The sequence below is a fragment of the Alexandromys fortis genome, unplaced genomic scaffold (genome assembly GCF_014885135.2).
Source record: "Alexandromys fortis isolate MF-2015 unplaced genomic scaffold, M_Fortis_MF-2015_v1.1 scaffold_146, whole genome shotgun sequence".
In the NCBI taxonomy this organism is placed as follows: Eukaryota; Metazoa; Chordata; class Mammalia; order Rodentia; family Cricetidae; genus Alexandromys; species Alexandromys fortis.
In genome coordinates, this window is record NW_026068042.1 from 1,421,938 (window position 1) to 1,443,654 (window position 21,717).

A 21,717-nucleotide genomic window follows, 5' to 3' on the forward strand; every position below is an offset into this window, starting at 1 on the left:
AGGAAGTCGATTGAGACACTGTGTGGTGTCCTGAGCATAGAGAACCTCAAAATCCACCCCCATAGTAAAGAACTTCCTCTAAGAAGGCCATACCCACTCCAACAAAGCCACACCTCCTAATAGTGCCCCTATGAGATTATAGGGGCCAATTACATTCAAACTACCACTTTCCACTCCCTGGCCCCCATAAACTTGTAACAATATTATAATGAAAAATGCATTTAGTTCAACTTCAAAAGCCCCCATGGTCTATCACTATCTCAACAATCTTTAAAAGTCCAACGTCCAATGTCTTTTCTGAGATTCATGCAATCTCTTAACTGTAATCCCCTATAAAATCAAAATCAAAATGCCAGATCACGTAGTCCAACATATAATGGCACAGGATATATAGTAACGTTCCAAAATCAGGATAGGAAGCATAGTGAGGAAATACTGGACCAAAGCAAGACTGAAAACCAGTTGTTTTTTCCTTTCCTTTTCTCTTTATGGTTCTTTTTATTTATTTTTTATTTGTTCTTCTCTCATATATTACATCAGCAGTTCCCTCCCTCCACTCCCCCTGTGCCATCCCCTGCACCTTCCCCAGGTCCACTCCTCCTTCCCCTTCAGAAAAGGGCAGGTCTCCCAGAGATATAAACCAAAGATGGTTCTTCCTTCCTCCCTTCTTTCTTTTCTTCCTTCCTTTCTTTTTAATTGTTTTTATTGAGCTATATATTTTTCTCCCCTCCCCTCCCATTTTTTACCCTCCCCTTTTACCCTCTCCCATGATCCCAATGCTCCCAATTTACTCAGGAGATCTTGTCTTTTTCTACTTCCCATGTAGATCAGATCCATGTATATCTCTCTTGGAGTTCTGTTTGTTGTCTAGGTTCTCCGGGAATGTGAATTGTAGGCTGTTTTTTTTCTTCACTTTATGTCTAAAAGCCACTTATGAGTGAGTACATGTGATATTTGTTTTTCTGGGTCTGAGTTACATCACTCAATATGGTGTTTTCTAGATCCATCCGTTTGCCTGCAAATTTCAAGATGTCATTATTTTTTTCTCACTGTGTAGTACTCCATTGTGTAAATTATACCACATTTTCCTTATCCAGTCTTCTGTCGAGGGGCATTTAGGTTGTTTCCAGGTTCTGGCTATGACAAATAAAGCTGCTATGAACATAGTTGAGCATATGTCCTAGTGGTATGATTGGACGTCCTTTGGGTATATACCCAAAAGTGGTATTGCTGGGTATTGAGGTAGGTTGTTTCCTAATTTTCTGAGAAATCACCATACTGATTTCCAAAGCAGCTGTACCAGCTTACATTCCCACCAGCAATGCAGAAGTGTTCCCTTTTCCCAGTAACCTCTCCAGCATAAGTTGTCATCAGTGTTTTTGATTTTTGGCCATTCTTACAGGTGTAAGATGGAATCTCAGAGCTGTTTGATTTGCATTTCTCTGATGGCTATGTTGGACCCTGAAGTCCAGTCACCAAGGAGGAGTTGCCCCAAGAGACCATTCTCACACTGCAATTGATGTAAAAGCAAGAGGATTTAATTCTGTCACGACAGGGTCTTTCAGCATCCAAGAAGCCAAAAGACCCCAAACGACTGTTACAAGCTAGTTTTAAAGCAAAAGGCCATAGAAACAAGGTGGGGGAGCCTCGGGGGTTGTTTTTTAACTATTGGGATTGGCTTATTCAAAGGGCTATTACCAATAATTGGCTGGAGAGCCGTTGCCAGATCAGGTGAGGTAAGAGGGAACATCTGAGAGTCACTTTGCCCCCTTCTCAGGGACTGAGTCAAAACCTCTGTGGACATCTGTGGGTTATCTTGTCCCAATTCCAGGAATGGAGCTCTATTTGAAGAACACTCACAAGGACTCAGGGAGACAGAAAGTTCCCGACATTCTAGTACACATAGGTGCAGTTGTTAGGTTCCCAGGGGAGGGGGGAAGCACTAAGGCTGAGAGGCCTCAGAAATGGTCTCAGAGTTCTACAGATGTTGAGCATTTCCTTAAGTGTCTTTCAGCCATTTTAGATTTGTCTGTTGAGAGTTCCCTGTTTAGTACTGTACCCTATTCTTTTATTGAATTATTTATTTTTTTGATGTCACATTTCTTGAGTTCTTTGTATATTTTGGAGATCAGCCCTTTGTCCTATGTGGAATTGGTGAAGATCTTTTCCCATTCTACAGACCGCTGTTTTGTCTTGTTGACCATGTTCTTTGCTTTACAGAAGCTTTTCAGTTTCAGGAGGTCCTATTTATTAATTGTTGCTCTCAGTGTCTGTGCTACTGGGGTTATATTAAGGAAGTGGTCTCCTGTGCAACGCATTCAAGTGTACTTCCCACTTTCTCTTCTACGAGGTTCAATGTGGTTGGTTTTATGTTGAGGTCTTTGATCCATATGGACTTGAGTTTTGGGCATGGTGATAGATATGAATCTATTTTCGTTCTTCTACATGTTGATTCCAAGTTGTGCCAGCACCATTTATTGAATTTGCTTTCTTTTTTCCATTTTATACTTTTTGCTTCTTTGTCAAAAGTCAGTTTGTAGATGTGTGAATTGATATCTGCATCTTCTATTCAATTCCATTGATCCTCCTGTCTGTTTTTATGCCAACACCAGGCTGTTTTCATTACTGTAGCTCTGTAGTACAGTTTGAAGTCGGGGTTGGTGATGCCTCCAGAAGTTCCTTTATTGTACAGGATTGTTTTGGCTATCCTGGGTTTTTTGCCTTTTCTTATGAGGTTGAGTGTTGCTCTTTTGAGGTCTGTGAAGAATTTTGAAAACATGGTTCTTAGAAAGGAGAATGTGCATATATCATTCCTTATTGTCTTCCCTAGTACTTCCTTCTGCCTGCCTGCGGGGCTTGCTCACTCTCCATCCTTCCCCTACAGTCCCGGCCTCATCTCTTGCCAATCCTCCCACTCTGCGGTGTTAACTCCTTATAGGGAACCAGAGAAATAAACCCCACAGTGGGAATTCACTTCACAAACTCAGGAGAAATAAGGGAAAACCCTCTAAAAAGATTAGCTTGCTGGGTGGTGGCGGCATGCGCCTGTAATCCTAGCACTTGGGAGGCAGAGGCAGGTGGATCTCTGTGATTTCAAGGCCAGCCTGAACTATGAGGCTAATTCTAGGACAGCTAGAGCGACTACACAGAGAAATTCTATCTTAAACTCCCCCCCCCAAAAAAAAAAGAAAAAGGGAAAGAAAAAAGGAAAGAAGGAAGAAAGCAAGCAAGCAAGAAAGAAAATCTTGTATCCAGTTTTGGCTGGTACCCAAAGAGAAACTGGCCCTGCATGAAAACTATTTGAGGCTTATGTAGATCTTGAGCTATAACATTTCGTAAATGATGTCACCTGAATATCTCTTCGAAGTCCCAGCTCTGAGAGATGTTCTGAGCAATTAAACATGTTTTACAGAAACTCAGCCACTTTAGACAAAACAGAGACACCGCCAGTATTATCTCTAGAGCATGTCAGAACGGGGAGATTTACACTGTAATGGTACAGTCACACATGTGGTCACAAATGTCATAGTTACTCTAACACCTCATTTTTCTGCCAACTACCACTTGTGATCCAAGGTCATCCTGTTGGCCTGGCACAGCTAACTTTTTCCTGGTAGAGAAATGGAACCAGAACTTAAGGGCGGCTGTGAGGCAATGCTGCTTCCCTTTATCTGAACGCCCGATAGAGTCTGACCCTTGATGTGAGGAAGAGTCCCATGACCAGCTGTGGGCCAGGGCTGTCTTCTAAAATAGGGCCTACCTGATGGCGATCTTAGTGGACATAGCTGACTATCACTTCTGAAATGCATTTGTCAGTATTCTCTTGACCTTTTGGTATTTTCTCTTGACCTTTTGGTATTTTCTCTTGACCTTTTGGTATTCTCTTGACCTTGGCTGCCTTTAAGACTCAACCCAACGGCTGCCTCCCCCAGGAAGCCTTCTGGGTTCTCAGCCTGGGTAAGCCTCCCAGCGGTCTCCACTCTTCTCTTACAGTGCGCTCTTTACTGTTAACGTATCTGCTTCTCCACTGATCTCTGGGCTCTTTTCTTCTCTAGTTAGCAAAGGACTCAAATTAACCCCCTTGATTATGCTTGTTGAATAGATTACTAATCCACTGAATGAATGAATGAATTAATGAACGAATGAAGGTCAGTCTGTGCTCCTCACATGGGTCACAGGCTTCGTTCTTAGCCCAGTCTTCCTGGCCAGAGATGGAGGGCCCCCATTAGGGTCCTACAGTACTGGCATCTTCTTCCTTCTCTTGAGGCTGACTCACACTTGAAGGTCAAGGGTCAAGGGTAAAGTTCTGCCGGGACAGATGGGAGCTGAGAGGGATGAGGTAAGCAGGTAAAAATTGGGAGGAGCAGAAAAATGTGCCAAGTCATTTCTAAATAGAACAAGTCTTCCATGGAAGTGTGTGGGTTGCCTTAGCCCCCTCTCCGCCCATCTTATCTTGAGGTTCTAGTCTTCCCCTCTGAGTCATACTGACAACTTCCCTCCTGGCCACTAGCCTCTAGCCTCCTGACCACCTTTCTTCTCATCTGCTTCCCTGGTGACTTGGTAGCTGTTTCTGAGTTGCTAGTCTCCCAGAGCCCCGCTTCTCTTCTCCAGTCATGAGCCGTCCTTGGAGAGCCCTTCTGCTGCTGACCGGTGAGCCTGGACCTGGAGGAGAGGTACTGGGTACTTGGTCTTTAGCGAGCCAGGTCCCTGAGCTGTAGGATGTGGTTGAAAGAACACGGTCTTGGTAAGGAGAGAGACATTTGCGGGAGGCAGAGGCATAGGGCTGGGGATCTGGAGTTTGGGGGATGAGAGAATGTTGACGAGTCTATTTGGGGGAGAACCCGAGTGATCCTGAGAACGAGGCTAGTTGGCCTTCACAGCCCACAGATTTCTGAAGCAGGCAGAGCAAGCACGTCTCATGGTGTACCCATGATACCCCCTTGGTTTCCAGGCTTTTCTGGATTCTCCCTCATCAAAGCCCCAGATGGGAAAAGAGTGTCTTTAAATTTTGACGCTCTTTCTGCGAAAACAGAACTGAAACTTCGCAGTGGAAAGTGAACCCTCAGCTGAGCGAAGGAGAGAAGAGTCCAGGGCCAGGGCTCTTGGGTAGTGAGACAAGGGGGGCAGGAGCCCCGAGAGGGAAGGATGGTGGTCAAGGGGGTGGAGACCCTCTCTAAAGCTCCTCATGCTTCCGCAGCGTTTGCTTCTTCTCTTGGCTTCAACCTGGACACTGAGCAGCTGACACGTTTCCACATGGACGGCGCTGGGTTCGGACACAGTGTGGTCCAGTATGACAACACCTGGTGAGGTCTGGGTGGGAGCTGCACAGAGTCCTGGCCCTCCTCAGCCCCACACCCCAGTGGTACCACCTGCATACCTTCCCTTTGTGGCATGTGGCAATTTTCTTTAGGTTTTCCTGAAAACAGGCCTTTTGAGTAACTTCAGATAACATTTCTTGAGTGCTCACTATGTGAGAGGCATCGCGACCTGCAGGTCCCAGGGCCTGTTCATTTAGACTTCATAGTACACTTACAAGGAATTGTGCATCTGACTTATATTTATGAAATATCTAGATGTCAGAAAGGAAGGGCCCCCATCAGGAGAGAACAAAGCAAACCAGAATCTACCTGCCCAGGACTTGCCTTGTTATGAACCTCCATTATCTCAGAGGGGTGAAGCTGACCCTCTACCATGGCTCCAGTGTTGATGGTCCTAATGGCAGGGCGCTGTGTCTCCCCACAGGGTGATTGTTGGTGCTCCGAAGGAAATGAGGGCCACTAACCAAATGGGTGGCCTCTACAAATGCAGCTATCACATGGGCAAATGTGAGCCTGTCCACCTCCAGGGTGAGTCATAACCCTACCTCAGACCACCTCAGACCTAGTGCTGAGCTCTGATGCTGTGAGCTTTGGTAGGGCCCAAGAGTCCCACCTGTTAGCTGCAGCTGCAGCTCTGTCCATAAACACAGCCTTAGACAAGCTCCTGGGCCTACCTATTCCGCCTCCATGCTGCCCCAGCTCTCTTACAATGTGGATATCTGCCTCCCCTGTGGGCCCTCGCTGTTTCCCAGGTGGAAGTACAACATCTTCTGTCCTCAAGGGTGACTGTGCACATGTCTGTTTCCTCAGTGCCCCCAGAGGCTGTGAACATGTCACTAGGCCTGTCTCTCACTGCTGCCACTAACCCTTCCAAGCTGTTGGTGAGTGCCCTCAGTTTCCCAGGAGGGTCTGGAGGGGTCGAATAGGGACTTGGGGCTGCTGGGCCGGGAATGTTATGGTTGCTAGAGGTGCTGGGATAGGAAAATAGAGCAGGACAGAACAAGTCCCATTCATCAGCCCCCTCTGCCCCAAGGCCTGTGGTCCTACTGTGCACCATACATGCAAAGAGAATATATACCTGACGGGGCTCTGCTTTCTGCTGGCTTCCTCAACTCCCCAGCAGTTTCCGGCTGCCCAGCAGGGTAAGTATTCAGGACCACCAGCTCTTCTGGAGAGCCCACATACATCCATCTGGGGGTTCAGTGGGCCAGATTCTTTTTCCAATAAGCAAGAGAGTATCTGGAGAAATACATTGTCGGATGGTGCAGCAGCTCCAGGCACAGTTGGACAGATGCTGCTGGCAGTGATACCTGTTCCGTTATTGTCTGGGCACTTTGGTTTTTGCATCTATCAGATGGGTCTTTGAAAGTAACACGAGATGAGACCCACGACCAGCCTTTGGGACAATGCCTGATCTGACATGGCACCAATGATATTAGCTGATGCTGCTCTCAGGATGAAAGTGAAGTGTGTTCATTTTCCAGTGGCGGCTTGCTGAATGGTCTGAGATTGGCTGATGGAGGTGTGGTCTGAGTAGTGTGTGTGTTCTCTCTCTCTCTCTCTCTCTCTCTCTCTCTCTCTCTCTCTCTCTTTCTCTCTCTCTCTCTCTGTTGGCTTCTCTGGTGCTGATGGAGGTGTGGTCTGAGTAGTGTGTGTGTGTGTGTGTGTGTGTGTGTGTGTGTGTGTGTTGGCTTCTCTGGTGCTGATGGAGATGGAAGATGAGGTGGAGGAGTGAGCTTCTCGAACCCAGTTGGCCTACTGAAGCTGTCCCCTAGTTTCATAGTCACTCTGAGGCCCAAGGGGAAATGGATGGGTACCCCTTCCAGAAATCCCTGTGTTTTGACTCCACCCACAAGACCTGTCAGAAACTTAGCTAGTCTCTGTTTTTTTGAGAGAACACAGAAAGGGAAGGCTGGGGGAATGCTAGGAATGTCTATAGAGGCCATGCATTTGGTTAGTAGCCCATTCTTCTTGGATGCGTCCATCACCACTCTGTGCAGTGACAAAGGACACTTCAGCTAAGAGCATCAACATTGCCGCTGCTCCAGAGGGTCAACTCTACTCCCTCAGGCTGGAAAAGCTTCTTCTGAATAAAAGTTCTGATATTCCCCGGGAGAGGAACCCTCGTTGAAACAGAACAAAACAGGGATAGTGTGTGGTTCTTGCCAGGGGTGACATTAAAATACCAAACAAAGGTGGCAGTTCAGCACTAACCAGAAAAGACAGTACCGGAACAGCCTAGGGTCCTTTCCTTGCTGGATGCTGTGGTATCCAGGCCTCAGGAGAGGCACTAAATGTTTTATACGGAGGGAGAAGGCTCTCAGTGTTTTGTTATTGAGGCAGGAGATGCTTGCATTTTTTTTATCTACTGGACTTGAGGTCGATCAGTCACAGCTGTAGCCTCGTTATAAGATTCAAAGGCCTTGTCTGAGTCAGAGGCTTAAGGAAGCTTTGCTCTCTGACACAGAGAGGGCCCACGAGTGGGGTTGGGCTATGACTGTCCAACTGAGGGAGATGGAGGGAGGTGGAGGGCATTGGGAGAAGGAGCTCCTGCAGCCAGGAGACCTTGTGAGTGTCTCTTGGAGGATCAGAGCAACACCCTTTCTTAGAGTGTCCACGGCAGGAGCAGGACATCGTGTTCTTGATTGATGGCTCGGGTAGCATCGACTCCAGCAATTTTAAAATAATGCTGCAATTCGTGGAAACTGTGATGAGCCAATTCCACCTACCCCACACACAGGTGTGTCTCTGGGGGCACGGGCCTGGGCTTGGGCCTGCGGGGCTTGCTGAGAAGGCTCGCTGGGCGGGTTTGAGGAGTCCTGGGAAGCTGTCTTAACCTTCAGTCCCATGTGCGCGTGTGTGTTTTTTCCCCTTAGTTCTCCCTGATGCAGTTCTCCGATAGATTCTTCACACATTTTACTTTCAAGGACTTCATCTCCACCTCAAACCCTCTAATGCTGTTGAAGTCTGTAAGGCAGCTGAGAGGGTATACATACACAGCCACGGCTATCAAGAAGGTCATGTGAGTCCAGCCTTCCCGTGTAGCCTTTCCTGGAGCATCCAGAACTCTCTTTGGGCCTCATCTGTCCATCTAAGAAAGAAACAGGAGGATCCTGTTGGTCCTCTTGTTGCTTGGGGGTTTCTGAGCGGGAGGGGGGCCTCTCACAGGAAAGGCTACAGCCTCACTTTTGAGAAGCCATCAGCAGCCAGCGTAGTTTGTTCACAGACCTCTGGACTCTCTTTCTTCACAGAACGGAACTGTTCACTGCCCAAAATGGGGCTCGGAAAGATGCCACCAGGGTCCTTATTGTCATTACTGATGGGAGGAAAGAAGGTGACCACCTGAGTTATGAAGATGTCACCCCCCTGGCAGATGCTAAGGGCATCATCCGTTATGCAATTGGGGTAAGACACAAAGGTGGTCACCCACTACTTGCTTCCTCCTGTCACTGAGTTATGATGATGTCACCCCCCTGGCAGACGCTAAGGGCATCATCCGTTATGCAATTGGGGTAAGACACGAAGGTGGTCACCCACTACTTGCTTCCTCCTGTCACTTCCTCTTCAAGCAACTTCCTCTAAAGGGCAGAACCCGGTTTTCTCATGTATGCAGACTGGGGACCTATGACCCCATCGAAACTTTGCTTCCACTCCCCAGTGCTGTTTGAGCCTCATTTCAGAAGACTCTCCAAGGCTGACCGAGGTGTTCCTGGTGGACGGCAGCCATAACAGTGCCTTAGCCACTTGCCTCATTGTGGGAAAGCATCCAGCAGAAACACTTAAGGGAGAAATAAGTTTTATTTCATTTTTCGTTCCTTGAACGTTTCACACATGTGCACAAGGACATGTGACCACACATATCTTCATTTCTTATTCTCCTCCCCTGTGTCACACACATGTGACCACACACATGTGACTGACCATACACATCTTCATTTCCTATTTCTTTTCCCTTGGGTCACTTGTCCCTCCCTTTCCTAACTTTATGTGTTTTAAAATAATGACCCACTATGTCCACTTAATACTGCCCATATGTGCACGGCTGTGGGATGGGGCATGGACGCCATCTTTCCTATCTCTGTGGGACTTTGGGCTAGCTTGATCTTATGTGTGTTTTGTGAACGTAACCAGAGCTGGTCTGAGTTCATGGATGCAGTAGTCATGTGGTATCCTGAAGCCAGCTCTTCATAGCACCCCCCAACCCTCCGGCCCTTACACCCTGTCTTCCTCCTTTTCTGCAAAGGAACTATTTATGTTGATTCACGATTTCAGAGGGGCTCAGTCCATAATGGAAGAGAAGGAGGGGTAGAATCCATGGTGGTGGGAGTTTGAGGCCACAGCTCTTCACAGTGTGGAGGACCAGAAAAGAGGCAAAAGAGGGTGGGGTGGTTGTAGGATACCACCCTAAAGCTCACCCCAGTGACCTACTTCTGACAGCCAAGCCCTACCTCACAAGCTGTTCAAAACATGAACCCATAAAGGAGTTTCCAGACTTCTGATTCTCTCCGGGTTTGTCTTTTCTGGGGACAGGTAGGAAGGGCCTTTTACTATATACAGAACAAGCAAGAATTAGAGAAAATTGCGTCAAAGCCTTCCCAAGAACACGTTTTCCAAGTGGAAAACTTTGATGCTTTGAAGAACATTCAGAACCAGCTGAAGGAGAAGATCTTTGCCATTGAGGGTGAGTTAACAATGAAGCTGCTTGCTTCAGGAATCCTCAAACACAGGAATTTTCCTGGTTGAGTCTAGACCCTCATGAGCTAGGCACTAATCCTTGCTTTAGGATTTGGATCTTAGACTCTCCTAAGAAGACTCCCTGAGCCTGGGAAATGTCTTTCTCCCCAAGCCAAGCATCATGCCTCCCCCAGGTACAGAGACAGCAAGCGGCAGTTCTTTTGAGTTGGAGATGTCCCAGGAGGGCTTCAGTGCTGCGATCACACCTGTGAGTTGAGCTTTCTCAGGCTGGTGATGGAGGATGCTGGAAAGGAGGGCAAAGGGGAGCCAGGGGAAGTCTTTCTTTGGATTAGGCTGACATCCTGCTCCAGCCTGCTCAGCCCTAGGATCCTTTCCTCCCAGGATGGACTAGTTTTGGGAGCTGTGGGAAGCTTCAGCTGGTCTGGAGGTGCCTTCCTATACCTCCAAAATATGAGCCCCACCTTCATCAGCATGCCTCAGGAGAACGTGGACATGCGGGATGCTTACCTGGGTAAGAAGAGGCTGTGGGAGGAGGAGGGGCAGGACAAGCTGCCTGAAGACAGGAAAAGCCTTGGTGCTGAGGTCTGGGCCCCTCAGGTTACTCCACCGCACTGGCCTTTCGGAAGGGGGTCTACAGCCTGGTCCTGGGAGCCCCTCGCCACCAGCACACAGGGAAGGTTGTCATCTTTACCCAGGAATCCAGGCAATGGAAGCCCAAGTCTGAAGTCAGCGGGACACAGGTTAGTAGAAGAGGAAGTCAGAGTGTGGCCGGGGTGGAGAAGGAGGAGATGAAGGGGCTTTGGAGCCCACAGGGGAGGCTGTGGTACTGGGACAGGGGCAGGGCCTCACCCAGATGGGGCATCTGTAAGATGACTTCAGGCTTGGCCTACCAGATCGGCTCCTACTTTGGGGCCTCCCTCTGCTCTGTGGACATGGATGGAGATGGCAGCACTGACCTGGTCCTGATTGGGACCCCCCATTACTATGAGAAGACCCGAGGGGGGCAGGTGTCTGTGTGCCCCATGCCTGGTGGGGTAAGTGGTGAAGGGTCCTGGCTGGTGGTCTGTGGGTGTGGCTGGAGGGCTGCTCAGATTGGGTCTGATGCTGGCTTTGTCTGCAGAGGAGCAGGTGGCAGTGTGAGGCCACTCTCCACGGGGAGCAGGGCCATCCTTGGGGCCGCTTTGGAGCAGCCCTGACAGTGCTAGGGGACGTGAACGGGGACCGTGTGTCAGATGTGGCTATTGGAGCACCCGGAGAGGAAGAGAACATGGGGGCTGTGTACATATTTCATGGAGCCTCAAAACTAGATGTCAACCCCTCGCCCAGCCAGGTGAGGCCCAATCACTGTCTCCCAAGACTACAAGAGCTTCCTCTTTGTCTCTTCTCTGTCACAAAGATCCTCTTCCGTGACTTCATTTCTTGGCTTAAGCACTAAGCATTTTGCAGCAGGTCAAACCCAAGCAGCGGAGACATGAAAAGGCAAGCAACTGCCTTCCCCGCTTTGTCTTGAGACTCAATACTTGAGTAGTTTCCAAACCGTACCAATGCAATCAGTGATCCTTCCAGATGCCCAGCCGGGAAGGAGTCCTCCACACAGCAGAGCAGGGTTTCCCGGGAAGGGACGGCTGCTTGCCTGGGCAGATGTCAAAGCCATCAAACAGGCAGACATCTCAGCAGACCTTTCTCCCAAGGTTAACCAAGGTCAACAAACACAGGGCAAGTTGAGAACCTGGCATCATCATTCATGGAGTAGCGACCTCATCACTGTGCAGTGTGATCTCATGGTCGTCTATACAGAATCATAGGGCCACCAATCATCAGGGCATGGTACATGCAGCACCCCCAGGCATGGCTGGTGAGAGTCTGAAGATGCTATGGCAATTTTGAAACAATGTGTTAATTTCTCAGAAGATCAGTTATAGAGTTGTCATGTGACCAGACGATTCTAGCACAAGAGAACGGAACACACGCCCTCCCAAAGCTACATAGAATGCTGCTTGAAGCATTACTCAGAATTAATAGCCAAAAGGTAGAAACAACCCAGATGACCATCTACCTTTAGCAGATAAACCAAACATTTACCTGTGCGGTGGCATATTACGCCACTACGAGCTGGTACAGGCTCTGTGAACGAACTTTGAACTCCTATGATAAGTGAAAGAAACCAGTTAAAAGAAATCATATGTTGTATGGTTGCCTTTACACAGTGTCTCTAGCAGGCAGATCCGCAGAGACAGAAAGTAGATTACCGGTTGCCTAGGTTTGGATGTAAGGGGAAGTGACAGGCATGGGGTGACTGTTAACAGGTGTCCCATCTCTTGTTGGGGTGATAAAATGATCAAAAATTAATCGTGGAAAAGGTCTCACAACCCCGAAGACACGGGAGTCGCAGAGCTGTGAGGTGAACTCTATGGTGCGCGAATACTTTTAAAAGGCCGTTGTGCCGTCCTCCAGGAAAGCGCAGGGAGAGCCCTGTGGTTCTGCCAGCATCTGTATAACACTTGAGACTGAATTCAGCAGTACTCAGGGATTAGTAAAACCTCTGTGTGTTTCTGTTCCTCCTTCCCCCCTCTCCCACCCTCCTTCCTCCCCCCTTTCCTGGCTGCCATTTTGTGAACCTCTCTTCTTTTCCACACTTTCCCTCCATAATGAGCCAAAACGAGCCCTTTCCCCTCTTAGTGGTTTAGTCAGGGATTCGTCACTGTGACATGAAAAGGGACCAACACCTGTCTGTGTCCGCCTGAAGGCTGGTGACCACCATAGGATGGACTGGCCACACCTGTTCTCACATAGCACTCGGACTACTGCCTGGTACATTAGCGTGTCGTGTTACTGTAAGCTGCTGTCCTTTTAATTGTTAGCATTGTTTAACAACTGAGGGAGATCTGAGGAAGGCGTGTGACTCGGGGAGAATCCCCGAAAGTGTGCCCAGTTCCGCATGGCTTACAGGCGCCACTGGAGTTCACCCATGGCCTTTCTGGTTCACTGATCGCAGTGATTCTTTTCTCATTCACTGGACTGGAAAGGGTTTACGTCGTCCTCCACAGGCTCAGATACCAAACCCGAGACTTCCTGAATGGGAGGACCCTGGAGTCGGTTACCACACCCATCCTTCCCGGGGTCCGTTAGTAACTGGCATTTTTTGCTTTTCAATCTTATGCTTATTACCAACATCTTTGGTCTCCACAGTGTCAGAGACTAAACCACAGGTTTCCCGAGGGATTAGGTATTTTAAGAATAATGGAAATAAAAGAGAACAAAGCCACAGGGGAGGTGGTGCCCCTGAGGGGAGAATTGGGGTTAGCTGCAGCCACTCCCCCACCCCAACTTTGTGCCTCTTTGTCCTTTGAAAAGACAGCAAGAACGGTGCTGGGTTCAGGCTGGAGTCAACTTCTTGTTTTGTTTGTGAAGTGGGACTGAGGCGTAGATGGGTCCTGAAGTCCTTTCTATTTCATTTCTGTAGTGCATGGGGGTGGCACACACACACGTGTGCATGGGGATGGTGCATGCACACGTGTGTGTAGGCATGTGTGTGGGCCCATGCATGTGAATGCCGAAGCCAGACGAGGACGTCTGATGTCTTTATTATTCTCCACCTTCTTACTTGAGACAAGGTCTCTCACTGAACCCGAAGCTTGAAGTTTCAGCTAGTCTAGCTAGCCAACAAACTCTCACAATCTCTCTGTCTCTGCTCCCTAGTACTGGGGTTGCATCTACGCTGGGGTTTTTCCTGAGTGCTAAGGATTTGAGCTCAGCTCTGCATGCTTGAACAGCAAACACTCTTACCCACGGAGTCACCTCCCAGCTCCTGAGACCTGATTTAGCCTGGTCATTAATCATAGTAAGGTTGACTGCTGACCGCACCCCATGTAAGGTTCTAATAACCATAGTGGATTCGCTTAATGCCTGCGAAAATATAAATATAATCCGTAGGCACAAATCCTAACATAGTCTCTCTGTGTGTGAAAGACAAAAATAAGGAAACCGAGGCACAGAAAGATTGAGTCCTGGCTCATGTGAGAGTCAATGGGAAGCAGGGACTAAGTCAATGTAACTCAAGTCCCCAGGACAATTTGCCAGTCTCCGAACCCTTAGGACTCTAGCCGCCATTTCCCAGCTGCCCCTCTTCCTTTTAGACTCTGTTTAAATGATCTCTTTTCACCGCTTGCCCTTCCTCCTCTCACACTCTTACCTCCCTCTTTCTCACGTCGCTGAACTTTTCTGTGTGTGTGGGTGTTTTGCCTTCATAACAGATGGGGGGCTGTGTGTGTGTAAGAAGGAGAAATATGCACGGGAAGACAGGACACCAGGGAGAGCGCAGAAGGCTGGCCTTGCTTTGACACAGGATCTCACTGCAGAGCCCAGACGGGCCTTCAACTAGAGGTGCATGTTTGTTTCTTCCAAGTGCTGGGATTGCGGCCGTGTGTCCTCATGCCTAGTCAAGGGAGAAGTCTTGTTCCTTTACAATAGCTCTAGGAACTAGATGATTTGTATAAACCCTACTTTCTCTCTTGGACAGTTTCTTAATTACGGTTTCTCTTGCTGTGAATAACACACCGTGACCAAAAGCAGCCAGGGGAAGAAAGCGTTTATTTCAGCTCTCAGTTTCATTTCACAGTCCACCATGGAGAGAAGTCAGGGCAGGAACTCAAACAGGGCAGGAGCCTGGATGCAGGAGCTGCTGCAGAGGCCACGGAGGAGCGCTGCTCACCAACTTGCTCTCCATGACTTGCTCAGCCTACTCAGGATCACCGGTCCAGGAGTAGCAATGCACACATTGTTCTGACCCTTCAATCTATCATCAATCAAGAAAAAGCACTACAGACTTGCCTGTAGGCCAATCGCATTGGAGGCATTTTCTCTAAATTTCCTTCTTCCCACGTGACTTTGGCTTGTGTCAGTTTGGCATAAAAACTGGTCAGCACGGAGGGCAAAGGCCGCCAATAATGCAGTTCCACTAGGCTTCTCGGAGAGGCCGTCACACAGTTAGGAAAAAGGCTGCAGCTAAACCATCATATCCCTTCGTGGAGTCTGATTCACCTTCTTTTCTGGACAGAGGATTTCAGGATCTCGGCTCTTCCCTGGGCTCCAGTATTTTGGGCAGTCACTGAGTGGCGGTCAGGACCTCACCCGGGATGGACTGGTGGACCTGGTCGTGGGGTCCAAGGGGAACGTGCTACTGCTCAGGTGGGCACAGCTTTCCTCAGACACTCCCCACCCATCCTAGACTAGGAACCTCCTTCCCGACTGGAGGCTGAGGTCCCACCGGCCAAGAGCCTCTTCTCAGCTTAGTGTTCCGCCAACAGGACCAGACCCATTCTTCGAATGTTACCGACTGTGAGATTCTCACCTTCGGAGATCGCCAGGTCTGTGTTTGAGTGTCAGGAGCAGGTGGCCTCTGTTCAGACACTGGGTGACGCCACAGTCTGCCTTTATATTTATGATAGCTCCAAGACCCAACTAGGTGAGTTTCTTGCCTTTGACCCCCCCCCCCTGACCTTTGGATGCCTTCTATCTGATGACTTGCCCCTCACCTACACGAGTAATTTCTGGCCCTCTTCATCTTCCTTGTGTTCCACATTCCCTTGCAGGTGACCTCAAAAGCTCTGTCACCTTTGACCTGGCCCTAGACCCTGGCCGCCTGAGTCCGCGTGCCATCTTCGAGGAAACAAAGACCCAGGCTCTGACCCGAGTTCGAATCCTTGGCCTGAGCAGGCACTGTGAGACTGTGAGGTTGCTTCTGCCGGTGAGCCGACTGTAGACGGGTTGTGGGAATCGCTGTGGGTGGAGGCCTTCTGGGGACTGGAAAGAGGTTCAGCAGAGACAGAACACAGCATGTTCCGAATTTCCACCCAGGATCTGGCCTGCAGGCGATAGCTAATACCTGTTAGCTAAGGAAGCGGATGAATGACTTTTGCCAGTTGCTGCTGCCAGAGGCCACCCAGCTGGATTTAGGGAAGAGAGCAGGGTTGCCTGGGAGAGCTGTGTGGCCTCAGATTGACTCAAGCAGGCATTTATTGAGTACATACATAGAGCTGACCCCTGAGACACGCCCACCGCAGGGGACGAAGCAGTCATTGCCCATAGGGAGTTCCCTAGTGATGACCGGAACCTCCAAACAAACAATTTCTAGATAGTGAATGTCAGGTCCGGATAAATGCTACCCAGAGAAAACTAGAGAAGAGAACTGAGCAGCCTCAGGAGGAGCCATTGAGTACAGTGGGAGAGCTGTATGGGGGTGGAGCTTACTGACCATAGATGAGATTGCTCTAACCCCCCTTCCACACGCAGAGATGGGGTACAGCCAGTAACTATGCAGGGGACTTTCTTTCAAACCACCCTCTTCTCTAGGCCTGTGTGGAAGACTCGGTCACCCCTATCACTTTGCGCCTCAACTTCTCTCTTGTTGGCCTGCCCATCCCTTCTTACCAAAGCCTTCTACCCATGCTGGCTGTGGATGAGAAAACATACTACACGGCCTCTGTGAGTCAGCTTTTTATGGTGTTGGGGCTCAAGTGGGACACCAAGGCAGGCTGTCATTTTGGGCAAGATATTTATTAGCAGGAGCAATATATTGACAGCATGGACAGGTATGGGCGTGGTGGGGACTCTGAGGAGAGTTCATGAACACAAGGCAGAGTGGGGAGCTTCTTTTTTTAAAATTATTTCTTTTTTATTTTATATGCATTAGTGTTTTTGCCTTCATATATGTCTGTGTGAGGGTGCTGAATCCCCTGGAACTGGAGTCACAGAGGGTTGTGAGCTGTCATGTGGGAGCTGGGAATTGAACCCAGGTCCTCTGGAAGAATAATCAGTGATCTTGACCACTGAACCATTCCTCCAGTTCCATGGGGGCCCCATTCTATTGGTTTCAATGGCAAAGTTTCATGCCGTGTGGTTGATGAGTAGTTCACATCACAGGCCTGCGGCCAGGCTGTGCCTGATTCCTGGATAGCACGAGGAGGACGTCTGGGAACCTGCATTATGGGCAAAGATATGAGCAGCTGCAAGGCTGTGAGGGAAGTGGGAGCAGGGGCAATCTAGCTGAGGTGTAGCCACTGTATTGGCAGGGATGGCTTGGAGTTTGGCAACCTGAACCTGCGAGCTTCTTTGGGGGAAGTTAGAATGGTGCCTGCCGTTTTTCCTGGAGCCTGGGATCTGTTAGGGAGCTCGAGAGCCGCAGAGAGGTTTTTGGTGGGGAGCTTGCCATCCCCTTCGCTCTGGCTGTTTGCCAGAGGCTGGTGCATGAGGGCATGGCGTGAGCTGCCTGTCACCCCAGACCTAATTCCTATGTCCCCCTTTCCTCAGCTTCCCTTTGAGAAGAACTGTGGAGCCGACCACATCTGCCAGGACGACCTTGGCATCATCTTTGGCTTCCCAGAGTGAGCTTTCACAGACTCCGTCTTCCCCCAGAGCCCCGCCTCCCCAGAGCCCCGCCTCCCCAGAGCCCCGCTTCCCCCAGAGCCCCGCCTCCTTCCCAGGATTTGGCGCTCACACGCTCATGGAGGGGGCGGGGCGGGCAGAACCGGGGCATCTCCTGTCTATCTTTCACATGCTACCCCACATTTCACCCCCTGACCGTTTCTAGCCTCAGTCACAGAATCCTCTCCTCCTCCCTCCCAACACGCAGCTTGAAGACCCTGGTGGTGGGAAGTGACCTGGAGCTGAATGTAAATGTGACCGTCTCTAATGACGGGGAAGATTCCTATGGGACCACGGTTGCTCTGCTCTACCCGGTGGGCCTGTCCTTTAGACGAGTTGCCGAAGGCCAAATACTCCTCCGGGGAAAGGAGGAGGTGAGTGGGCTCGGTAGTACTGGCCCCTGTACTCGGTTCAAAGTTCAGGCTGGTGGCTCTTGCTTAGCAGTCTTTGGTGAACCAAGAGATCTTCGCTGGTCCTGATTGGATGGTGGGGTGGTATTACGTGGGTTTTGGACTTCTGGCACCAGATTTTGAAGGGCCGGTGGGATGGCTCAGCAGGTAAGAACACTTGCCAGCAAGCCTAGTGCCCCAGAGCCCACGTGGTGGAAGAAGTGACGCCGGTGTGGCACGGATTCCGACTGGTATTAATAATAAAAGCTCGAGTCAGCTATCAGGGGTGATGCTGAAACCCAGAGCAGCAGGGCAGCCAGTCACTGGAGAGTTCTTACCTCTACCAATGCTCAGATCAAAGGGGCGATCCTATCCTCAGACCGCACCTCAGACTGCTTCAGACTGCACTGTTCCTCAGACTGTTCCTCACCTCAGACTGCATCTGAGCTCCTGTCCCCTCCCGCCTTATATTCCTCTCTCGGCCCAGTCATATCACTCCGGTCTCCACCTCCCTAGTGCTGGGATCACCTTTATATGAGCTCTGTTTTAGACTGAATTAAGTTTGTGTAGCCCAGGGTTACCTTGAACTAACAGAGCTCCGTCCCCCTCTGTCTCTCGAGTCCTGGGATTAAAGGTGTGAACCGCCACTGCCTGGCCTCTAGGGATTAGCTGCACTCTGATCTTCAGGCAAGCTTTATTTGTTAAAACAAACAAAATATCACTATATACCCGAAAGATATCATGGACTCCTGCCCCTGATTCCCTAACACTATTATCTGGGCTCAGAACTCAGGCGATCTGTCCTCTGTTTATCTTTGGCCTTTGTGCATGTATTATTTGTTTGTTTGTTTTTCCTGAGACATAGTCTTGCTGGCCTGAAACTCGCTATGTAGCTCAGATTGGTCTTGCGTTCATAATCCTTCTGTTTCAGCCTTCAAAGTGCTAGGAATATAGGCACACACCACGAAACTTATAAAGTACTTAAAATATTATAGAATAAAAAAACTTAATGTATTGGCTACTCTGGCCTTGGGCTTGCCAGAAGTTTTTCTGTGAAGGCTGGATGGGAAATGCTTCAGCTACGTGGACCATATTGTTTCTGTCCTAGCCTCTCAGCTCTACCTTTTCCAGGAGTAGCAGATGCTGACACGAATCTACAGAAGTGTGCATAACACAACTTTGTTTACAAAAATAGGTGGCAGGTCACTCTGTTCTAGAAGACAGAACCAGAACCATAAAGAGTTATAAAGAAATAGGGTTTTTTTTGTTTGTTTGTTTGCTTTGTTTTTTGACACAGGGCTTATCTGAATATCCCTGGCTGTCCCAGAACTCCTCTGTTGACCAGGCTGGCCTCAAACTTGCAGAGATCTGCCTGTCTCTTGAATGCTGGGATTAAAGGCAGGCACCACGAGCTCCCAGTGAAACATATTTTTCAAAACAGTTATTGTTAAAACAATTTTAAACTTTTACTAAAGTAGTCAGAGTTAAACCAAACACCCTCACAGCACCGCCGACAAGGGTCAACAGCGATCAACACGTTGACCCGTTGGCTCCATCTAGCTTCAGATTCAAGCAGCCAAGGCTTGCCTTGAACTCCTGACCCTCCTGCCTTAACCTTTCCAGGGCTGGGAGCACAGGTGTGCACCACCACACCTGGCCTTGTCTTTATTTGCTGAAATATTTTCACACAAGATTGGACATTGGGCCATGGCGTCCTCTTCATTTGGCTCTGGAGTTCTGAGCAGCAGCGATGTCTTATGTGACCCCACAGTTGTCATGTCACCCAAGGAAATGAGCGAGTGTTTAGAGCACGGTAGAATTCCTCTAATTCTCCCCCCAGTATCTGTTTTCCACCTGGTTTATTTAAACTGGGCTCATACATTTGCTTTGGACGTGTGCTCTACCTCCTGACCTAGCATCCCTCCCTGGGAGCACATTTTAATTACTTATAAAAAAAATGAACCAGGAAAAGTAATTCCCAGAGAGCATGCAGTGACAGTGAGCCTAGTACAGCAGCCCAGTGTGGTGTGCGGATCTTCAATGGACAGTTATTTAACAAGAAAGCAATTTAAAATCAAAATGGTGAAGAGGCAACCCAGGAAAATGGAACATGACCGCTACAATGGGGAGGTTTTGCTACTTCTGTTGTGTACAGTTTGTTTGGTTTTGTGGTCATATCAAGAAAACAACCTTGTTGGTTTTGAGTAGACATTAAAATATATTGGAATAAAATAATACAGTGTGTAGGAAGTACTTTAAATTATTAAGAAAAGAAGAGGTGGAGAATAATCTTCGGGGGAGGGGAGAGAAGCATAGGGAAACGCTGGTACCCTGTGCTGAGTGACAGGAAAGTAGCGGTTGATAGTCCCCTCTTTCTACCCTGAGTGTGTTTGAAACTATCCACAATAAAAGGCCTTTCGAAGTAACAAGAAGCAGGGTGTGCTGGTTCATGCCCGTAATCCTAACACTTGGAGTCTTAGGCAGGAGGATCACCATAAGTCTGAGGCTAGACTGGGCCTTCTAGTGAGTTCTAGAACAATATGGGCTACAGAACAATAACAGCAAGAACAAAAAACCCAACAAGAGGTGAAGGGTGAGGGCGCTAGGGACTAGAGCTTTCTGCATTCTAGGAAGTTTGACCAGATATCCAGCCTCAAGCCCTAAGATTTCCAGGGAACTGTGTGCTTGAATCCCAGCGTCTCTCTGGAACACTGACAAACACCATCTCATGTACACTTTTGGCCTTGTTTTTGTCTAGAACCAATGGCGGCAGCGTTCCCTACACCTCACCTGTGATAGCTCCCCAAGCAGGAGCCAGGGCTTCTGGAGGACCAGCTGCAGCATCAGTCACATCATTTTCCGAGGAGGTGCACAGGTCAGCCTGGCTTCCGCCTAGCCCATCCCTTGTTCCCATCCTCCTCTCTCTTCTGTGACCACTCCCTTTTCTTCCTCAGATGACTTTCTTGGTAACTTTTGATGTCTCTCCCAAAGCTGTGCTGGGGGACCGGCTGTCTCTAACAGCCAGAGTGAGCAGGTAAGCTGGCTAGGCCCAGGGGGGATGTCTTTCTAATTCTGATCTTTACATCTCATACTCTTCCTCTGTCCCCAGTGAGAATGATACGCCTAAGACCAATAAAACCACCTTCCAGCTGAAGCTCCCAGTAAAGTATGCCGTGTACACCGTGATCAGCAGGTACGCTCTCTAGGACCCCAGATGGTTCTTCTTTTCATGGAAGTAGGGTTTGCAAGAGTCACTACCCTCATCCAGGATGTTTCAGGCTTTATTGTCCTTTCAGTAGGAGATGATATTGGTAGCTGCACATATTCATCAATGGGTGTTCGTTATGACCATAATTGTGAAATCATTATCATTACAGCCTATATTTAATGCAGGTTACAGGCTTTGAAAATTCACAAGATTGTCTTGGGTCCTCTGGGGTATATGAAATACACCCTTGTCTTCGAGGTTCTTATAGCCTACGTGGAGATCAAGGTTGCTGTACCCAAGTCAAAATCTCACCAAGCGCTGTTCTTCAGTTCTGTACCCTGGGTAACATGGCATGTCAATCAGCTTTCCATCGTCACAAGAATCTGAAGCCACCTGCAAATGGAAAGGGCTGATTTGGGCTCACGGTTGGGAGGTTTTAGTCCATGGCTCTCTGGCCTGATGCTTTGGGTCTGTGGTGACGTAGCATACCATGATGGATGTCCTCATGCCATGGCAGGGAGGCAGCAGAGAAGGCAGAGGAAGGAGTAGTGATGTTACAGCCTCTGTTGGGGCACCCCGCACTGATCTAGGAACTTCCCAGTAGGTCCCCCCTTCCTGACTGTGCTGCTCAGAGTGCTAAGCCTAAATTTAGGGAAGGGAGAGAATGAGTTTCAATATGAAACCG

At 48.9% G+C, this 21,717-nt stretch overlaps 1 protein-coding gene across 3 annotated transcripts in view; it reads left to right on the forward strand.

Moving 5' to 3' along the window:
- Positions 1–4,473: 4,473 nt before the first annotated feature.
- LOC126515949 (integrin alpha-D-like) overlaps positions 4,474–21,717 on the forward strand; it is a 68,699-nt gene continuing 51,455 nt past the window's right edge. Inside the window, exons 1-23 of one of the 3 annotated variants that reach the window (XM_050166016.1) lie at positions 4,474–4,650; positions 5,198–5,303; positions 5,743–5,846; positions 6,129–6,199; positions 6,352–6,460; positions 7,928–8,058; positions 8,195–8,340; positions 8,570–8,723; positions 9,849–9,999; positions 10,187–10,260; positions 10,395–10,524; positions 10,611–10,753; positions 10,907–11,047; positions 11,134–11,343; positions 15,070–15,200; positions 15,320–15,477; positions 15,605–15,759; positions 16,365–16,496; positions 17,322–17,395; positions 17,644–17,809; positions 20,583–20,699; positions 20,779–20,858; positions 20,934–21,017. In XM_050166016.1, the coding sequence (XP_050021973.1) occupies positions 4,614–4,650; positions 5,198–5,303; positions 5,743–5,846; positions 6,129–6,199; positions 6,352–6,460; positions 7,928–8,058; positions 8,195–8,340; positions 8,570–8,723; positions 9,849–9,999; positions 10,187–10,260; positions 10,395–10,524; positions 10,611–10,753; positions 10,907–11,047; positions 11,134–11,343; positions 15,070–15,200; positions 15,320–15,477; positions 15,605–15,759; positions 16,365–16,496; positions 17,322–17,395; positions 17,644–17,809; positions 20,583–20,699; positions 20,779–20,858; positions 20,934–21,017 (2,804 nt within the window). In that variant the 5' untranslated portion in view covers positions 4,474–4,613. The remainder of the gene's footprint in view (positions 4,651–5,197; positions 5,304–5,742; positions 5,847–6,128; positions 6,200–6,351; positions 6,461–7,927; positions 8,059–8,194; positions 8,341–8,569; positions 8,724–9,848; positions 10,000–10,186; positions 10,261–10,394; positions 10,525–10,610; positions 10,754–10,906; positions 11,048–11,133; positions 11,344–15,069; positions 15,201–15,319; positions 15,478–15,604; positions 15,760–16,364; positions 16,497–17,321; positions 17,396–17,643; positions 17,810–20,582; positions 20,700–20,778; positions 20,859–20,933; positions 21,018–21,717) is intronic. The other 2 variants (XM_050166020.1, XM_050166017.1) reach the window with 2 other exon arrangements.